Source organism: Xyrauchen texanus, chromosome 29 (assembly GCF_025860055.1).
Source record: "Xyrauchen texanus isolate HMW12.3.18 chromosome 29, RBS_HiC_50CHRs, whole genome shotgun sequence".
Taxonomy (NCBI): domain Eukaryota; kingdom Metazoa; phylum Chordata; class Actinopteri; order Cypriniformes; family Catostomidae; genus Xyrauchen; species Xyrauchen texanus.
Window position 1 is genome coordinate 25,688,465 of NC_068304.1, and position 18,854 is coordinate 25,707,318.

At 34.6% G+C, this 18,854-nt stretch overlaps 1 protein-coding gene across 1 annotated transcript; it reads right to left on the minus strand.

Moving 5' to 3' along the window:
• Positions 1 to 955: 955 nt before the first annotated feature.
• Positions 956 to 18,599, minus strand: LOC127622984 (proline-serine-threonine phosphatase-interacting protein 1-like). The gene is made up of 15 exons (XM_052097207.1): positions 18,475 to 18,599; positions 15,438 to 15,538; positions 15,232 to 15,306; positions 15,051 to 15,085; positions 14,822 to 14,928; positions 14,445 to 14,507; positions 7,610 to 7,714; positions 7,308 to 7,353; positions 6,791 to 6,870; positions 6,200 to 6,298; positions 5,771 to 5,867; positions 5,469 to 5,553; positions 5,011 to 5,096; positions 4,114 to 4,226; positions 956 to 3,775 (listed from the first exon to the last, which is right to left on the minus strand). The coding sequence occupies exons 1-15, from the start codon at positions 18,505 to 18,507 to the stop codon at positions 3,644 to 3,646; spliced, it is 1,257 nt and encodes a 418-aa protein (XP_051953167.1). The 5' UTR covers positions 18,508 to 18,599; the 3' UTR covers positions 956 to 3,643.
• Positions 18,600 to 18,854: the final 255 nt, after the last annotated feature.

Genomic DNA, 18,854 nt, shown 5'->3' on the forward strand with positions numbered 1-18,854 from the left:
ACTTGTTTCATTTCATGAAGACTTTTTCAGCTGTCTGTTTTAGATTTAGAAACTTTTCCTACCAATGTTGCATTTCAAGCTTAAAGTACCACCTTAATGTTTTGCGAGTCAGTCAACAGGTTGCAGACTGCGTAGCTACAGATGTAAAGGTTACATGCAGTTGTACAGGCAATAAACCACACTTCCTGATAGCAGGCAGTGCAAAATGATTAAAAGAGCCTCACACTGGCACCAATGATCTCTACAATTAACTTAAAGGGATAGTTCACCGAATAATGGAAATTCTCTCATGATTTACTCTCTAGTAGTATAAGAAAGTGAATGTAAAGTGGAAATTGACTGAGCAGGGAGGACAAAGTATAGTAAATTAAATATTAAATATTGATTGTTTCTCACCCACACCTATCATATTGCTTCTGAAGATATAGATTTAACCACTGGAGTCGTATGGATTACTTTTATGATGCCTTTGTGGATTTTGGAACTTTCAAAAGTTTGGCACCCATTCACTTGCATTATATGGACATACAGAGCTGAGAAATTCTGATGAAAATAAGCCAAACACATCTTGGAATCATGAGAATTTTTTGGATTAACTAACACTTTAAGCTTGCAATGCTTTTGGGAAATGCAGCCCTGATTGATTGCTGTGGACAATAGTTGAGACTTTATGTTCAATGATATGGAAATAAAACGAACAGTATATTGACATCTAAAGCTAATTTTTTGTATGGTCTTATCAATGCTTTACTCTTCTGCCACAATAATGTAATTATACATTTTCTGACTTGTATATTGTATATGTATTTTATAGATTTAATTATTATTTTGGGCCATTTCTCAGCAAATAAAGGGAAGTTAGATTGCTGTGTTCTTGAATCCCTCTATAACACAGGGATAAAAAAAAAAAAAAAAAGCTGTGAGATTTAATGTTATGTTATTTATAGATAGTTGAAACGCATCCTGGCAAAATAATGAATTAATTTGTCATCTTTGTTTACACATACAGTTTATGGTTTAACAAAGAACATGAAGGATCAACATTAAAACAGGATCTTTGAAAAGAGAACTGTGAAACCAGATACCTGATAAAGAATTAACATGGTGTTGGCTTGCTGGGTGTCTGTGCACCCTTGCTATGCAAGTGCTGAAAAAGCTGTGTGTGAGGACAACAGATCTCTGCATACATTTTCAAAGATGACCTTTGAGTTACTTCCTTGGCTTTCTGTTGTTGCTTGTGAGACAGCCAGAAAGCAGCTGGAGTCCTAATAATGATGTTCAATTTCAAATTTTGGCAAGTGATCTTTAATATGAGGTTGAGGAATCAGCCTAGATTCCAACAAGAAACATAATACATGCACAAAGTATTATGGATAATGAGTTTTTATTTGTGGTTTGTGATGTCACAAACACTAGGCAGATTATTCCCATTAAACAATTATGTGTTGAAATATGATTCTAATAGAAGATGTGCAGTAGCATGCCTGTGAAATGCTTACAAAGTTTTAAAATGTTCCCTGACCAAACATCGTGGTCACATTGGAAACTTAAAACTTTAAAAAGTTTGTGACTGGTTTGTTTCATTACTTGTGCTCTTGAGTGCACTCAACCAACTGCCTGACAGTGCTGCAGAGTGCCATTGAAATGTGATAGTGTGAAAACACCGCAATAGTGTTCAAACCATCCCACAAATAAATGTGATCATTTAAAGAATCAGTCTTTCAGTGAGTTATATATTTATTTATGGATGATATAAACTTTAATTGATATTTAGTTTGACCATGACTTTGACTTTTTTTTGACTTTTAGTTGACCATGAAGTCCAATCCTATGTTACTTTTGTCCCATTGATTTACTTTCTAAAATGTAAATACAACCCCTGGCAAAAATTATGGAATCACCACACTTGGAGGATGCTCACCCAGCTTTTTTACTTCGTAGCAAATAAACAAATCATAGATGACACACATTTTATTTTTGTTTAATAGCTGAAAGTTCTGGCTTTGTGAAACATCCCTCAAAAAAATTAAATTACAATATTATAATTAATGGCATATTTATTTCCAGATCAAATAGTGGAAAATATTATGGAATCACCTTGTAATTTGCATTCCTAAAACAAATGCACAAGACTAATGCAAATTAGTCTACAGTTAAAAGAGAGTGCTTATAGACCATTCTGAGCTGTTGGACTTGGCTAATTGAAAGGAAACATGGCCCCAACAAGAGTGTTGTCAATTAAATCAGTGAAAAGGATTTTAAAACTCCTCCTATGGAAATCTAGGAAATCTATCATGGAGTGTGGCAAAAGAATTTGGTGGTTCCCAGTCAGCTGTGTCTAAAATTTGGTTCAAGTATAAACAAAATGGCAAGGTTATAAAAGGAAAACATACAGGTAGACGTCAAAGTGTCAGGATAGAAAACTCAAAGCAATATACTTTGAAAATAGAAAATGCACAACAAAACAAATGGGTGGAAACAAAGAGTCAATGTTTGTGATATAGCTGTAAGAAATCAGCAGAATGAAATGGGATTTACATACAGAAAAGCCAAATGAAAACCAGCATTAACACCTAAACAGAAGAAAACAAGGCTACAGTGGGCTAAAGAGAAGCAATCTTGGAGTGTGGATGATTGGATGAAAGTGTACGTTGAAATATTGATCACTTTTCTCGTTCCATTGACAGAAAATAAGTAATTTTTCAGGATGATAATGCATCTTGCCACAGAGCAAAGAGTGTTAAAGCTCTTCTTCAGGAAAGGCATATCAACTCAATGAGCATGGCCAGCAAACAGTCCAGATCTCAATCCGATTGAAAATATATGATGGAAATTGAAATAATTTGTCCATGACAAGGCTTTGCAAAGCTGATCTGTCAACCGCTATTCGAGAAAGTTGGAACCAGCTTGATGGAGAATATTGTTTTTCATTGGTGAAGTCAATGCCTCAAAGAATTCAGGCTGTCATAAAAGCCAGAGGAGGAGCAATGATTTTGATGATTCCATAATTTTTTCCTCAACATTAAGTGATTCCATCATATTTTTTTTTTTAAATACGCAGTTAATTAAAATAGTGTAATTTAATGTATTTGAGGCGTTTTGAACATTCTGAAGCCAGAAGGTTCAAAAAATTGTTTTGTGTCATATCTGTGATTTTTTTATTAGCTATGAATTAAAAAAGCTGGGTGAATATCCAAGTGTGGTGATTCCATAATTTTTGCCAGAGGTTGTAGAGACCAAGTCTAAAATTCTATAAACATATTTGTACACAAAAATCTCCATTCAGACAATGCACTGACACAGTCTTCTCTGTGAACTGAAATCAAACTGAAATCATGGCTGTAGTGGTCATTGTTTGCTATACATTCTGATGTTTTTTTATTTACAATAAATAATCTTTCTAATAAAACAATAAATATACATTTCAACATTAAGAATGTTCACCCATAATCACCAGTTGTTGATTACAATTGAACCTGTTAGAGAGCTGATCTAATATCAGATTCAATGATCAATACAGATTTTCAGAAGCCCTCCTCTGAGATACTTTATAAGAAGTGCCCTTAATAACTCGGATATTAAATGCCATTTAAGGACAGGGGGGAGACTTTCCAGTGTGCTCTAGACTTTTACTACTCTTGATTCATATCTTGGTCAAGTAGGATCCTGGAACCAGCCCAGTCTGACCATCCCTCTCCACCATCCACCAGCCATCTTCTCCCTGCTCCACCACGAGCAACACCTCCCCCGCAGAGATGGAGAGCTCATCAGTGGACTGCACACACAAGAATTAAGCTCCCTCAGTCCCATATCAAACTATAATAAAAATTTCAGTCACTGTCTAAAAAAGTAAATTAACATTTTTCTGCTATTAGGTAACAGCCTGGGTAAAAATGAATAAATATTTTGCTAAATAAACATGCCAATCTTAACACAGACTACACACACATTTTCTTGAAAGCTTAATTACAGATTTCTAAGTGATGACTGAATTTGGAACTCAACTTGAAACACTATTTGTGAGTCTCCAAAATTGTTTTTTCCCCCTAGTGAATGCATAGTGTTGCTATTCTTTTTACGGGCCAATTTTAATCAGTTTTTCTCTTAACTTACCTGAGCTACATAGTCATACTGAGCCTGGTATTTCTCACTCTGAAAGGCTGCATTGTTTGGTGTTTCCTGCTGAAATCCAGGAATGGACGCATATACCCCATCTGAGTTGTCACCTAGAGTGTGTGTATATATATATATATATATATATATATATATAAACAATTAGATCAATTATTCTAGATCCTAATATAAATAGTCCTATTAATTGAGAAACTACATGTGCATTTGTTCTTGTAAACACTAATGTGATCAATACATACATATAATTTCCCTGATACATATGCATTTTAACCTAAGATCTTAATGCTGAAAACAATATTTACATCTGTGATATTTGTCAACTACCCAAGTCCTATTCAAAGAAATGGTGATCCAAATGTGCCTCCTTGTGGTGAAGAACATCTGTCATCTAGTTTTAAATTAACATTCCAGGTTCAACACAAGTTCTCAAGTGACAGCATTTGTGTCATAATGCTGATGCCACAAAAACACATTTTGAATGTATAATTTTCTTTTCAAATCAAGGTTACAATGGAAGTGAATGGGGGCCAATTTTTGAACATTAAAAGGCACAAGACATAAACACTATGCCTGTAAACATAAAGGAAAAGAAAAGGAGGTAATCAAAGTTTTGTGGTAATCAACATTATGCCACATATAACGTTGATTTCGCTTAACTTGTATTGAACCCAGAATACCTTTAAAACACAAGTAAATGTAACTGTACTGTATGCTGTAGATGCAAAATGTGGATGCTGCTAAGCTACAACAAGAATGTTTTATGACAAGAATTCTGAGAAAAAAAAATTTGCTACTTGAGACAAAAAGCTATGAAAAATGCAGAAGCACACAATATGTTACTGAAACTAAACATCATTATGTTTTTGTGATACATACCAGATGGAAGTGCTGATGGCAGAGTATATTCATGAAAATTATTTTTAGAGCCAACTGCACAATTTACTTGCAAGAGACTTGAAAACCTTTCAAAGGAAATAAAATTGCATAAACTTATCAACACTGCACATTAACATAAGCGATTCAGATATAATCACTGATAACCTCTGACATGTACAATATAAACACATTTTTATTGCAATATAATTATACTTTTGACTCATTGCACTATGCAGACCAGCACGGAAACCTCTATTACAGTTCAGCCTGCAAATTGTTTGTGTGACATCCGCTAGCAATTTATAACCCATAAACCAGTATTTGTGATGGAAGGAAAAAAACGAATTGCCATATGACTAAAAACGGTACACTGCCTTATACGTGTATCCTTTGTTTTGTTTTTCCGGCATGGCAAGTACATAATGTAGTCTTACATATTTAGAATTTAGAAAACTCACTTCTTTATCACACCTCCAAAGCGAGCAACACCATTGCTGTCCGTCATAGGTTCTTTGTCATAGTAGTTCTCAAACACAATGGGTGCTGCGAACACAGTGGAGAAATTTTCAAGAAAACACACAACAGCACGTTCACCTGACTATATCATTATCATTAGCGATTAACTGCACTATGTCATAATGGCAAAGTTTTTGATTGTTTCTACTTGAATTACAGAGCATCAGCACAGGACAAGAATAGATTTTTGACAAATGTAGCATAATTTAAAAATGTAATGAAAACGGAATGGAACAGTATTAACCTGAAGGAGTTGAGCCAGTGCTTTTCATCTGGATGAAACTGTTGATGTCTGCTGTAATGTCACACATTTCTAGAACTGTTCTCACTTCCTCAAAACACTGCATACAAACTGTGATCAATAATCTGACAATCTGAACAGCACTTAAGTTAAAAGAAACCATTAATGATAATGCTTCTGTTTTGCAAATTTTCAATGTCAATGTCACAAATTTACTTGCATTTCATTTATATTTCTAGTGACCTAGAAATAGTATATAATTATATATATTTTTTAATAAATATTTTTCATTATATTGTTATGCTAAGTTTAAAAGGGGGTCCAAGACTTTGAAGTGGTCTCAGACTTTTGCACCCCACTGTATGTAATCATGACAATAATTGTTAGCAATGCTGTAATATTTAAATAATAGGTAGGAAATCTCATACTGACCTCATCATCTTTTACGCATTGCATGGAGAAGTGATTACAGTGGACCCAAATAGCATTTCTCAGAATGTTAATTCTATCATTTTCCTGCTGTTGGAAGACCTAGAGAAATTCACAGGAAATCGAATCATCGCAACATCATAACAATATCATAACGATATGGTATATCTATGCCAACTATAATCTTCTAATGTAAAAGGCCCATAAATTAGACATTGACATTTCAACAGTAATGCAAAATAGAGTAGAGCAAATGTAATCAATTGCAGAATGGCATATGGTGAATTAATCAAGACATTATCAAACTTTTAATCCATACGGTATTGCTAAACCGATTATATATGAATGTTAATTTACAAATATCAGTAGTAAACATTGGTGATCAGAATTGGTGTTATAAGTAAACCTGTTTTAATAGGCTGAAACAAAGTTTCTGTTGCAGTTTAATTCTGTAGTTGTGGCTTGTGGTGCATAATGGGTAAAACAAAAAGATAAAAAGGGAAGTTCACTTTCAGTATGTGCTGTGGTTCATAGCTTCAATAGAGAGGTATAGCTATTTCTGAAAGACAGAAAACGGTGTAGGTTTCTCTCTACCTCACATGTGCACTCATGCGTTGTCTCCCATTCCTGACGAATCTTATCCAGCTGTTCAATGTTTGACATGTATTGCTTCTCTGTGAAGCAATAATATACATTAGTATCACAGCTTTTCCAGCATTTGAAATGTATGTTCATTTGAAAAATGCTCCCAAAGTTTTTTCCATCAAATCTAACCTTTGATATATTTCTTTATATTCTATCTATACAAAGTATACAAAGTATAGATAGAATATAACGGCTTAGTAATGGTTTACATAAATGGAGGGCAAGTGTTTTAATGGTTGGCAAAAAATACCATCATATAGAAAATGGCCCTAAAAGCAACTCCAGGGGGCAATATGTCAAATGTTATTTTTCTGACTGATTGGAGCAATGTAAATGTTGCATCTTAAACATTACAGATTGTTTTTGGTTTATCTGTATGAATAGTATTTTCTACTTCTTTGCATAGCAAGTCTTGCAAAAGATGTTGCAAAGTGTGAAATAAACAAACAAGTATAGTTTTTCTCACCTGCATCTGTGGCTGCTTCCCTGCACTGTTTTGCTTTGTTTTGTGTCTGTTAGGGTATAAATAACAAAATACAAAATACTGTATATCTACAAATAAAATTTAAAAAATGTATCTGTCATTTTGGCATAAAAAATATAACTAGCATCCCTAAACTAAAATAAATAAACTTGCTGTCACAGCACAATTTGTCATCAAATTAACAAATCATAGATCATATATTAATTTACTTAATAAACCATAGATGTCCATGTATTATTAGTTAATTACACTGTGAATTCTACCCATAATAATCCACATTTTACCTTTTCAGATTGTTTAGGGGTGACAGTGGGTGTAATGTTGAGCTTCTCAGCCGCCAGCTCAGCTTCATCAGCCTCTCTACATCTCTGTTCATACGTCCTTTTAGACTAAGCGAAGCAAGAGGAACAGGGTTAAATTAATGAGATCTACATCCATAAACCATAAAAACATCCATCTGCAGGTAGCCTTAGAATACTGTTCTCCTAATCTTAATGTCAGAAAAGGTCAGATTATATTTTAAGTTCTACATGATAGTTGATACTTACACTCTTCCATTTATTGTCTGACTCAATTGGCTTCACCCAAATTTTGAACTGACCCAAACATACACGCACACCATCATTCTCCTCACAAATTCCTAATGAATAAGTCATGATAAATCTAGTGTCGATATAGTATAGTTTTGCAATACACTCTGCCCATTTTCTTGTTACTTTCAAGCAATCTCTGCCCTTTTTTTGGCAACAAAATTATTCTGAAAATACTACAGGGGACATCTAATGTTTTTACTGTCCATAACAGAAACAGTATTCTTAGATGCAACCAATTTTCTAGGTTTGGTCCATAGTCCAGTGTCACTCATATTAATTAGTTGACTCCTACTGCATCTTTCAGATAAATAGTAAACACTGTCAATAGGCACAAATAGGGGTCGACCGATATATTGGTTTTACTAATTAATAGTTTTTATGATTGTTGCTTTTTGGAAGAATCTGTACAGTATATTACGTAAATCCTATTGATTTTATTATTTTTTTAACTTGAATAAAGTTACTTGTAAACAAATGTAGTAATAAAGCACATTTTTGATTAATTTAGTTTTTTGTCATCCCTGTATATATCCATTAAGTTACATTTGAGAGCCAGTGTTTATTATTTTTAGTGTTTTCATAAAACTAACAAGTTTATAAAATAAAAGCAATTTTAATAATGAGCAATTTTAAAAACCCAGAAGCAGAAACAATGTCAACTATTTTCTTTTAATTAGTTTGGCCATTACAATATACAGTAGTTTTATTCACAATCTCTTTCAAATAATAATAATTCCCCCCCACTGTAATAATTCAAATGGTTTGGCCAAAACATCATAGTGTCTCATTCAACATTTCTTTCAGATTAATTTACAAAAAAGCTGAGTAACACAGAGTTAAAGTTTTAGCACTGTAACAGTTCAAATGAAAAAACCACAGTTTAAAAATAAAATATGGAACCATTACATTGTGCTCTGCTAATATATTAAAGAACAGTCTTTAGTTTAGAAACAATAAAAACAGTAGCAGAAAGAGAGGAAAACAGTCGAAAAAGAAAGAAGGCAGACCTCAACTAAAACAGCTGGATTCTTCTGTTTCGGTGGTGACTGGCAAGCTCACCATTATTATTTATAATGGTTGCAGAGTTATTATCTATATTGATTAAAAATAATGGTATTGAAGGTCTTTCAGTGTTGGATAGACATATACTTATAAGCCAGTTTGCTGACGATACAACATTGTTTTTAAAGAATGAATATCAAATTCCATTAGCTTTACATTCTATTAACAAGTTTTCTAAAGCTTCGGGGCGACATTTAAACCTAAACAAATGTGTAATGTTAACACTGCATGAGTTTCCTTTGCAGTCATTATCTAATATACAAATTAAAAGGGAAGTTAAATATTTGGGGATTATTACTTCTAAAGATAAAGATGTTATGGAGAATAAAAATGTGTTGAATAACATAGATAAATTTAAGTCCATTTTGAATAGATGGCTGCAGAGGGATCTTACAATTTTTGGAAGGGTTCTTTTATCTAAAATGGATAGTTTGTCCAGACTCATCTATCCAGCCTTCTCCTTGCCCATATCGACACGAATGATTAAATTAATAAATAAGGTGAATTTTAAATTTATTTGGAGAAATAAGTGTCAGTACATTAGAAAGGAGGACATGATTAAAAAATATGAAGACTGTGGGGTGAATGCTATCGATTTTGACATTATGAATGGTGTTTTGAAATTGAAATGGTTAAAATCCTTCATTCAAAATAGCCACTCCTTTTGGTTTATTGTCCCCAATGCTATCTTTAACAAACTGGGGGGAATACACTTTCTGTTATGTTGTGACTTTGAGTGCACCTCGTTACCAGTTAAACTTTCAGCCTTCCTTCAGCAAGTGCTGCTCTATTGGAAACCATTGTTCAAACATAACTTCACTCCTCACAACACTCCAGTTTGGAATAGTAGATATATAATATTTGGCAGAAAATCTGTATATCTTGAGGAATGGATATCTAAAGGGATTTGGGCTATTGCCCATTTCTTGGATGATAATGGAATTTGTTACTGTATAGAGAGTTTTGTGAGAAATTCCAAGTACAGTGCATGTTAATATTTTTAATAGAATGATTAGAGCTATACCAATTCCGTTAAGATTAATGGTTAAAGAAGACATGTTGTACTCCAAAATCTCCCCAGTACTGAGACAGCTCTCCTTAGAAGTTTATGATTTTTGTGATAAAAAATGTACAAATAGAGTCATAAGAATTTTTTTTTTACAGGCTTATTACCCAAACCCAATTAGACGGGAATACGTGCTTAAAGATTTTGATAAGGTTGAAATAAAAAAAAATTAGGAAAAATTATTTGTCTTTTCCTCTCCCTCCTAAAGCTAAGGAGGTGAACTTCAAAATTTTAAATGAGATTTATCCTACTAAGGAATTTGTAAGATTTAAATTTAATTTTGATGTGAATAATTGTGTTTTTTGTGAAACAAATATTGAAAATCTAGAGCATGTCTTCTTTGATTGTGATCTGGTGCAACCCTTTTGAAGTGAGCTGCAGAATTGGTTAAGGTCTAGGAGGGTTGAACTCCCACCTCTCACGTGGAAGTTAATTAGGTTTGGTGTTTGTCTGGAAAACAAAGATTGTGATTTTGTTATTAATTTCTTGTTATGTTTTGGAAAGTTTTTCATTCATAAATGCAGATGGTTTAAATCTAAACCCAACTTTAATCACTGAATGAATGAGGTTAAACTCTTGTGCAAATCTTTAAAATTTGTTAAAAATCAGAAAGCCCTTAAACTGATTTCTCTTTTGGATATGTTTAAATTAATTTAAAAAGTCCCTTTTTATTTATTTTTTCATTTTATTTATTTTCGTTTTTTTTCTATTTGTTCTATTTAATTATTGGTTTGTTCATAGTGTGTTTTCTGTTCTTTGTACTAGCTATGCTCAACCTATGGCTGAACAATTGAGGTTATATTCAGAGATTTGTTGATGTACCTTGTTTGTTTGTGTTGTTGAAGGATAATAAAAATAAAAAAAAATGTATGTCGAAACAATTTACGGCAATTGTAGACAGTAGTTATTTGAGAAAATTGTTATGTATATTTTGATAAGTCACTTGTGATTTGTATCCTTTTTTTTTGGCAATAAAGATGACTTTATTAAGCTTTAAAAAATAAAAAATAAATAACTTCTTTGAATCACGAACTTCAGCAGAGTCTAGAAACTGATTGGCCGTAAAATGAACCAATCACAAGACATCTTATAGGGGGGGCACCTGGGGGGGGCCAATCGAATTTCAGGAGGGGCCGGTGCCCCCCCTGGCCCCCACGTAGACCCGCCCCTGCCTGAGATCCACCTGCATGCCTGTGCTCAGCCATGATGTTTGATCCGTGTCTCAAGCTAATGACGTAACTTCCAGGGAGGCATCACTGAGCCCGTTGTACACGCCCCAATCCCCTGACTCCACCCCCACGTCAAAACAGTGCCATAAAGTTAAACGCACAGAAAAGTGAAGCGCAAAGGCAAAACGGTATCACGAGCTCACACGTGATGGAAATGCAGATTAAAAGGAGCATTGCAAAATAATTAGTAGGCATTGCAAAGAAAAAGATGTGTGGCAAAATCATTGCTGCCTAAAAATCTGTTGCAGAGATAAAAAAGGATAAAAGTTCTTTAGTTTCTTTTACAACAGTCATTGATTTTTGCAATTAATTATATCTTGGTTTTTGCTATATTTTATTTACATTTTGCAATTCTTTATTTTTGTTTGCAAAACTTTCTTTTTTTCTCCCGATACTTTATTTTACTTTTGTGATACTTAATTTTTGTTTCAAATTTATTTTTTGTTTGCTCAATACTTTTTTTCTTTTGCAATAATTTATATTTTTGCAAATATATGTGGCATGGAATTGATCCCATATTTCTAGCCATTTTACATGTTACCAGGCACCATAATATTTTTATCAAGAAAATTCACATTGGATCATAATTTATTATTTTCTAGTAAGACCTTTGCTATTAGGGCAAACATGTTATTCTTGATAATTTTTGTATTGTTTTCCTGTAAAAATATTTGAAAATCCTTAAAACAAGATCAGTTTGATTTATCTTGTTTTAGAAACAACACAGCATAAGATATTTAGGTTTTTCAGAGAATGTATTTTAACATGTGTATTTTGTCTAACTGTACTGGCAGAGCTTTTATAGTCAAAACAAGTGAAAAAATCTACCAGTGCTGAAGTAATCAAAAGTATTTAGAATACATTACTGACCTTGAGTAATCTAACGGAATACGTTACAAATTACATTTTACAGCATGTATTCTGTAATCTGTAGTGGAATATGATGTTGATGATCGTACGTGTGCATGTTTTGTTTCTCTTATGTTTGTGTGAGATGGAAGCACAGCCTTTTTAAAATAAGAGTCCCCTATTTAGTTAGGGCTTGTTAAGAGTTAAAGTCCCATTTTACAGTATGTATGTATCAAATCTATTTTTAAAACTATCAGCCGAATAATCGGTTATCTGCACTTTCCACCACCTTAATTATTGTTTCGACACAATCCATTATCGGTCAACCTCTTAGCGCAAACCTGGACTTTCGCTTCAGGAGGAAAAAACCTTCCCTACCCAACTCCCTTGCCACTTTAAAGAAACGTTAATGCACTAACAGTAAAACATTTTTTTAAATGAAAACTCTTAATTCATATGTTCACCACTGTCTCTTACTTTCCTCTCTGCTTGTACTTCTGTTAGTAAATTTTAAACATTTGTATTGAAGCACTTCTCATATTATTGCCTCCTTAGGATGAATCGCTTATGGTGTATTCCTCATTTGTCAGTTGCTTTGGATAAAAGTGTCTGCTAAATGAAATAAATACAACAAAAAAAATGTAACCTATCAACCTTTGTAACCTAGTGTGACGAGGAGGGCTTGGCTGGGCCGTGAGGATATATGCCATATAATCAGAGGGAGAGAAATAAAGGGAGAGCCGGTTATGCCCGAGACACACACGTGGCCGCTCTGTGTGTGTGTTTATGTTGCTGTTTTTCCAGTTTGATGTTCTGTGTAATCAAAGTTTGTTGAATGTGGATCCGGCTCACACTTCCTCGTTTCCCAGACGAACAGAGATCTTCCACACTGGTGCCATAACCTGGGAAAGGAGGAAGCGGGAGCCAGATCCACATTCAACTAACTTTAATTACACAGAACATCAAAATGAAAACACAGCAACAGGAGATGGAGGAGCCCGCTGTTGTCTGCCAGGCGGCTGAGGACTAGGTGGGCGGCCTGCCCGCGGGAGCCAAAGAAGAATGTTTTCTTTTCTCTCTCTCTCTCCTCTCTCTCTGTCTCTCCTGCTAGCCCTTTCTCTCTCCCCTCTCCCTCCCCTCGTCTCTCTCAGATTCTGCTTCACAGTAACCTACATTTTTGCTTTTTGAGTCAAAATGTATTTTTGTGGTAATCGTCATTATGCCATAAATGCTGTCGACTGAGCTTAACTTGTATTTGAACCCGGAATATTCCTTTAATGGTTTTCTAATATTCTTCATGACTATACCAAGTAACCCTATACTTCCTTCAATGTCTTTTTGCCTCAAAAATCTATTCTTGACAATATAACAAGTGCCTGTTTAGAGGAAATTGCAAATTTATGAGGAAGAGAGAAACCAAACATGAAGAAAAAAGAGGCAGTGTTTGAGGTAGTGTATAAGCATGAGGGCAAGAAAGAATACACTTCTGGTAGAGAAGTGAGACTTCCTGGCATGACAGTTACCACATTTAGAAGACCCAGCCCCCACCCTTCCCTGCACGTTAGTTGCAGAGGTTAACACATGCACTGATCATTTAAATCACTCTCTTTCACCCTTCCTTATCTTGTTTTTTTGCTTTCAGTCTCTATTAGGACAAATAGGAAAAATTCATGAGTCTATAAAATGTAAGTTACAAAGGTTAAAGCTGAAGTAACTTTTTCAGTATTACAGTATTTCTCCTATCCCAGCTTAATATGCAGAGACAACTATAAGTCAGCCATTCGTATGTTGATTTGCTCGAAAACAGTAAACATTGACCGAGTTGGGGATGGGGCTATCTGTTCGTTTGATCAACAACAAATGGAGTTAGTATTTGGAAAAGCCGTTTAAAAACAAGGGTGGCATGGTGGCTCAGTGGGTAGCATAGTCTCCCCACAGCAAGAAATTCCAGCTCAACTTGGGCCTTTATGTGTGGAGCTTGCATGTTCTCCCTTTCTTCGCGTGGGTACTCCGATTTCCATCACAGTCCAAAGACAAACTGGACAAGTTAATTGGAGACTCTAAATTGCCCATTGGTGTGAATGTGTTTTTGTGTCTGTGTGTTGTGATGGACTGGCCCTGTCCAGTGTGTTTTCCTGCCTTCACTGGGATAGACTCCGGTTCAGCACTACCCGCAACCCTACATAGGATAAGCAGCTACAGAAAATGGATGGATTGATGTTTGAAAACAATGTTTTTGCAATTCCGTTTCATTGCGTAGAAATTACATACTTCAGCTTCAGGACACTATCAGCCAATATGTATGCAATACAACACTCACCTCCATGGTTTTCTTATATAATGACACCTTGCTCTTTTGAACCTTTTCCATGACTCCCTCAAACTGTAACAAGACAACATTTTTTTTCAGAAGTCAGTTCTCTAAGTGACTAAACTTAATCTCTAGAACTCTTAATCTTCTAGAAACCTCTAAAACTAGGGCTTTATGCACTAATACCTATAAATTATACATTCAGATATATTTTACTAAAGCAAAGGTATTATGCATCTCATACAAAACCATACAATAAGTGAGAACTGAAAAAAATAACCAATACTTGGTTTGAGCATGTGTATTTCTATCAGCATTTACCATACCTAAAAAAAGGTTACCTGTGATTATTTAGCAAATTAGCAAAGCAACACATAATCTAGTACCTTTTTCCGCTGCTCTTTCTGCCGCTCTCTGAACTGCTCCATACGTTTGACCTCTTCTCGTAACATTCCAGAGAGCTGAATGTGCAAATTTCCAATGTTCTCCATTTCTAGGTGAGAATATAGCATATTTGATTTATAAGGTGTAAGTTTAGCAAAAAATAAATACAAAATTAAAGAAAAGAAAATTTGAAAGAAAAATCAGCAAATTATAATTTGGTGTGTTACTTACGAGATTTTAGTTGGTCAAATGATGCTTTCAAATTGCTACATTACCAGAGCAAGAAAACAAAGATTTATGCTCAAAAACATTGTTTTGTATGCAAAATATTAAAACACACAGACATAAAAATAACATACAGTATGTAAAACAGCTTTGCAATCACTGTCTTTGAAATAGGCTATGTACTTACCCAATTTCACTTTGACCTCCTGCCTTGCGTGCTATAGTAATCAATTCCTTGCCGTACCTTTCCTCTGCCATTGCCCTGTAAGTAGAAGGATACTAGTCCTAACCAATACTTCACAGCTGTACTAGATCATAACAGACCAATAATTTTAACCAATAATAAACAGTTTATCTTGTCAAAAAACAATATAAATATGCCATTTTTGGTACCTCATTTTTAAGAGCTCCTCCATGTCTTTGCAAGTTCGTCTGCCATCACATAGCCTCTGGATAAGAGTCTCATAGCCAAAGTCACTGGTGAATTCTGGGCTCTAGAACCAAGAGAATATATATATATATAGTGCCTAGCAAAAATATTCAGACCCCAAACAATTATCTCATATTACTGAATTACAAATGGTGCATTGAAATTTCATTCTGTTTGATATTTTATTTTAATACACTGGAACTCAAATAAATAAAAATAAATAAATGAAATATCTTGCATGCATAAATATTCAACCCCTGTGCTGTGGAAGCTGCCAGGTTACACCGATGAAATAAATTGCACTAGAGAGGACACAATTACTTTACCATTGGCATCCACCTGTGAATCATTCAAGTTGCAATCACATTTTCTGGATAAAAAAACCCATTGTTGAAGGATCATTGGTGAGGTTGTGAATCTGAAGGAAAATGAAGACCAAAGAGCATTCTACAGAAGTTAGAGATAAAGTAATAAAAATGCATAGATTAGGGAACGGGTACAAAATAATATCCAAATGTTTGGATATCCCAGTGAGCACAGTTGGATCAATAATCAGGAAGTGAAAGCTGCACTTCACCACCAAGGCACTGCCAAGAAAAGGTCGTCCCTCAAAACTCAACGCTTCAACAAAAAGGAGACTTGTGAGAGAAGCCGCAGAGAGGCCAACAATCACTTTGAAGGAGCTACAGAGTTCAGTGGCAGAGAGTGGATTAATGGTGCACCAGTCAACCATATCAAGAGCACCGCATAATGCTGGCTTGTATGGGAGGGTGGCAAGAAAGAAGCTATTACTCAAAAATTACCATCTGAAATCACATCTGGAGTTTGACAGAAAGCATGTGAGTGACCCAGCTGCGATATGGGTGAAGGTTTTGTAGTCAGATGAGACAAAAATAGAGCTTTTTTGCCCAAAAGCACTATGTGTGGCATAAACTTAACACTTCCTATGCCTCAAGACACACCATCCCTACAGTGAAGTATGGTGGTGGCAGCATCATGTTGTGGGGATGCTTCTCATCAGCAGGGACCACGCATCTTGTTAAAATTGAAGGAAGAATGGATGGAGCAAAATATAGGGAAATACCACAAGATATCTTGGGAGGAAATTCACCTTTCAGCAGGACAATGATTCCAAGCACAAGGCCAAAGCAACATCAGAGTGGCTCAAGAACAAAAAGATAAATGTTCTACAGTGGCACAGACAAAGTCCTGATCTCAATCCTATTGAGAATCTGTGGCACTATTTGAACATTGCAGTCCACAAGCATCCCCCAACCAACCTGAATAATCTGTAGAAAATCTGCTGGGAAGAATGGGCCAAAATCACTCTGTCATTGTGTGCAAAGCTGGTACATGTGTACCCCAAAAGACAAAGCAGTTATTGCAGCAAAAGGTGGCTCAACCAAATATTAATGTGTGACGGTTTAATACTTGTGTAAGCAAGATAGTTCCGTTTTTTATTTTTCATAAAAATATTTCCCAACAAAAAAACAGTCACCTTACAATAATTGATTTTGAATTTCACTGTTTTAAAATAAAATATCAATCAGAATGAAATTTCAGTGTACCATTTATAATTTAGTAATATGAGAGAATTGGTCAGAGGTCTGAATAATTTTGCAAGGCACTGTATATATAGTACCATAAAACATAACTCTACCAGCATTAAACTGTAATGGAACACTGCCACAATGGCATTAATAATCTTAAAACATATTCAAGAATTAATACATTAGGAATAGATTTCCCAAGAGAAAACCCATGGGATACATTTGCTAGATATGGGGATGTTTCTGGGCTCTAGCATTAAATGAATCAAAATGAGGTTTTATTTGAAGCAGTTAGCACATACTGTATGTGAGTGAGTGAGGAAGAATGTGGTTGCACACTAAGGTGTTTAAAACACTTTAATCATTAATCTGCTCACTGATGTGCAAAAATACTGACTACTAAAACTAAAACTCATGTAATTTTCTGATATTTGAAACCTTGGTGTGTCTGAACATGATCATTTTTTAGTTCTAATACATTTTAAATACAAAGAAAAACACAGTAGCCCACAACTATTTTCAAATTAACACAAATTACCTCTACATTGTATATCTATTTTATATAAAAAGAAAGAACATTCAAAGGTCGAGCAGGATTATATTGCGGGGCATGCAATCCAACCCAGAAGTTGCTTTGTAGATTGATGCTCTGACAACATAAAGCTGACAAACTCTTCATGTATGACTATACATGAACACCAAAAACCCTACTCTCCCAAAAAACATTTAGACAAAACACTTTCATTTAGAGACATTTATTATTTAATTTCATAATGTGAAAAATCAAGATAATTGTGTGACCTCTATCTTAATCCCTTACTGTCCATATATAACTAAACCTGCTTATAACACTACACTCACAAACGAAAGCGATGGCAGATTATACTTAATTGGTCGTACAGTGTTGTTTAAGACACAAGACAGTAAATATTAAAGGTATAGTTCACCAACAACAACAACAACAACAAAATTCTGTCTTCGTTTCCTCATGTTGTTTCAAACTGTATGACTTTTTTCTTCAGTGGAAAATAAAACCAGCTGTTAGGTGGAATGTTAGCCTCAGTCACTTTTCATTCATTGCAACTTTGGAGGCTGTCATTCTACCTAAAATCTCTTGTTGAGTTCCATGGAAGAGAGAGTCAACATGAGGGTGAGTAAATTAAAACAGTTTTAAATTTTGGGTGAAGTAACCATTTTAAACAAATTCATGAAATTAGCAGTGCACAAAAATGTCTTACTGAGACAAGTTACATTCATTCTGCATTATGAATGCAGAAGGTGACTGACCTGTGACATCTGTGAAATACTGCAAGTTAATTGATACATTGGTAACTTGCAGTAATTTGTTAATCATCATATGCAATGTTGCAAACATCAGGCATGTCAGCCCTAACATGGAACTAATAACATGCAATCTAAACTGTCAAATGTATTAAACCTGTTCACTTACCCAAAACGCGTCTTTGAACTGTAATGGTGTCATTTTGAAAACTATTTACAATCGTAAAAGTGACTGAGGCACAGAGAAGGTACAACGAGGCTAACTTAAGAGAACTGAAAGGAAACAAATAATGCCATACACAGGAAACCAGAAGTTGTACAATACTCTTGTGGTACTCAGGTTTGACTCAGATAAGGAAGTTCTCTCCTATGATGTAAATGACCATGGACAGCATGCTTGACAGATAATAGGCTTGCATTTAGCTGCCATTTGACTACTAGATAGGATGAGACCTGAAACAGGATCTAAAACAGCAGGCTTTTGGAAAATATAGTGTAAATATTTAGATTTATAAAACATTTTGAACACACAAAGTTAGCTACTAAAAA

Coding starts and splice junctions, on each gene's coding strand:
- LOC127622984 (XM_052097207.1), bottom strand. CDS start 18,507: ATGACACCATTACAGTTCAAAGACGCGTTTTGG. Junction 15,539..18,474: donor AGTTCAAAGACGCGTTTTGG/GTAAGTGAACAG, acceptor TCTTGGTTCTAG/AGCCCAGAATTCACCAGTGA. Junction 5,554..5,770: donor CACTGGCTCAACTCCTTCAG/GTTAATACTGTT, acceptor CTGTGTTCGCAG/CACCCATTGTGTTTGAGAAC.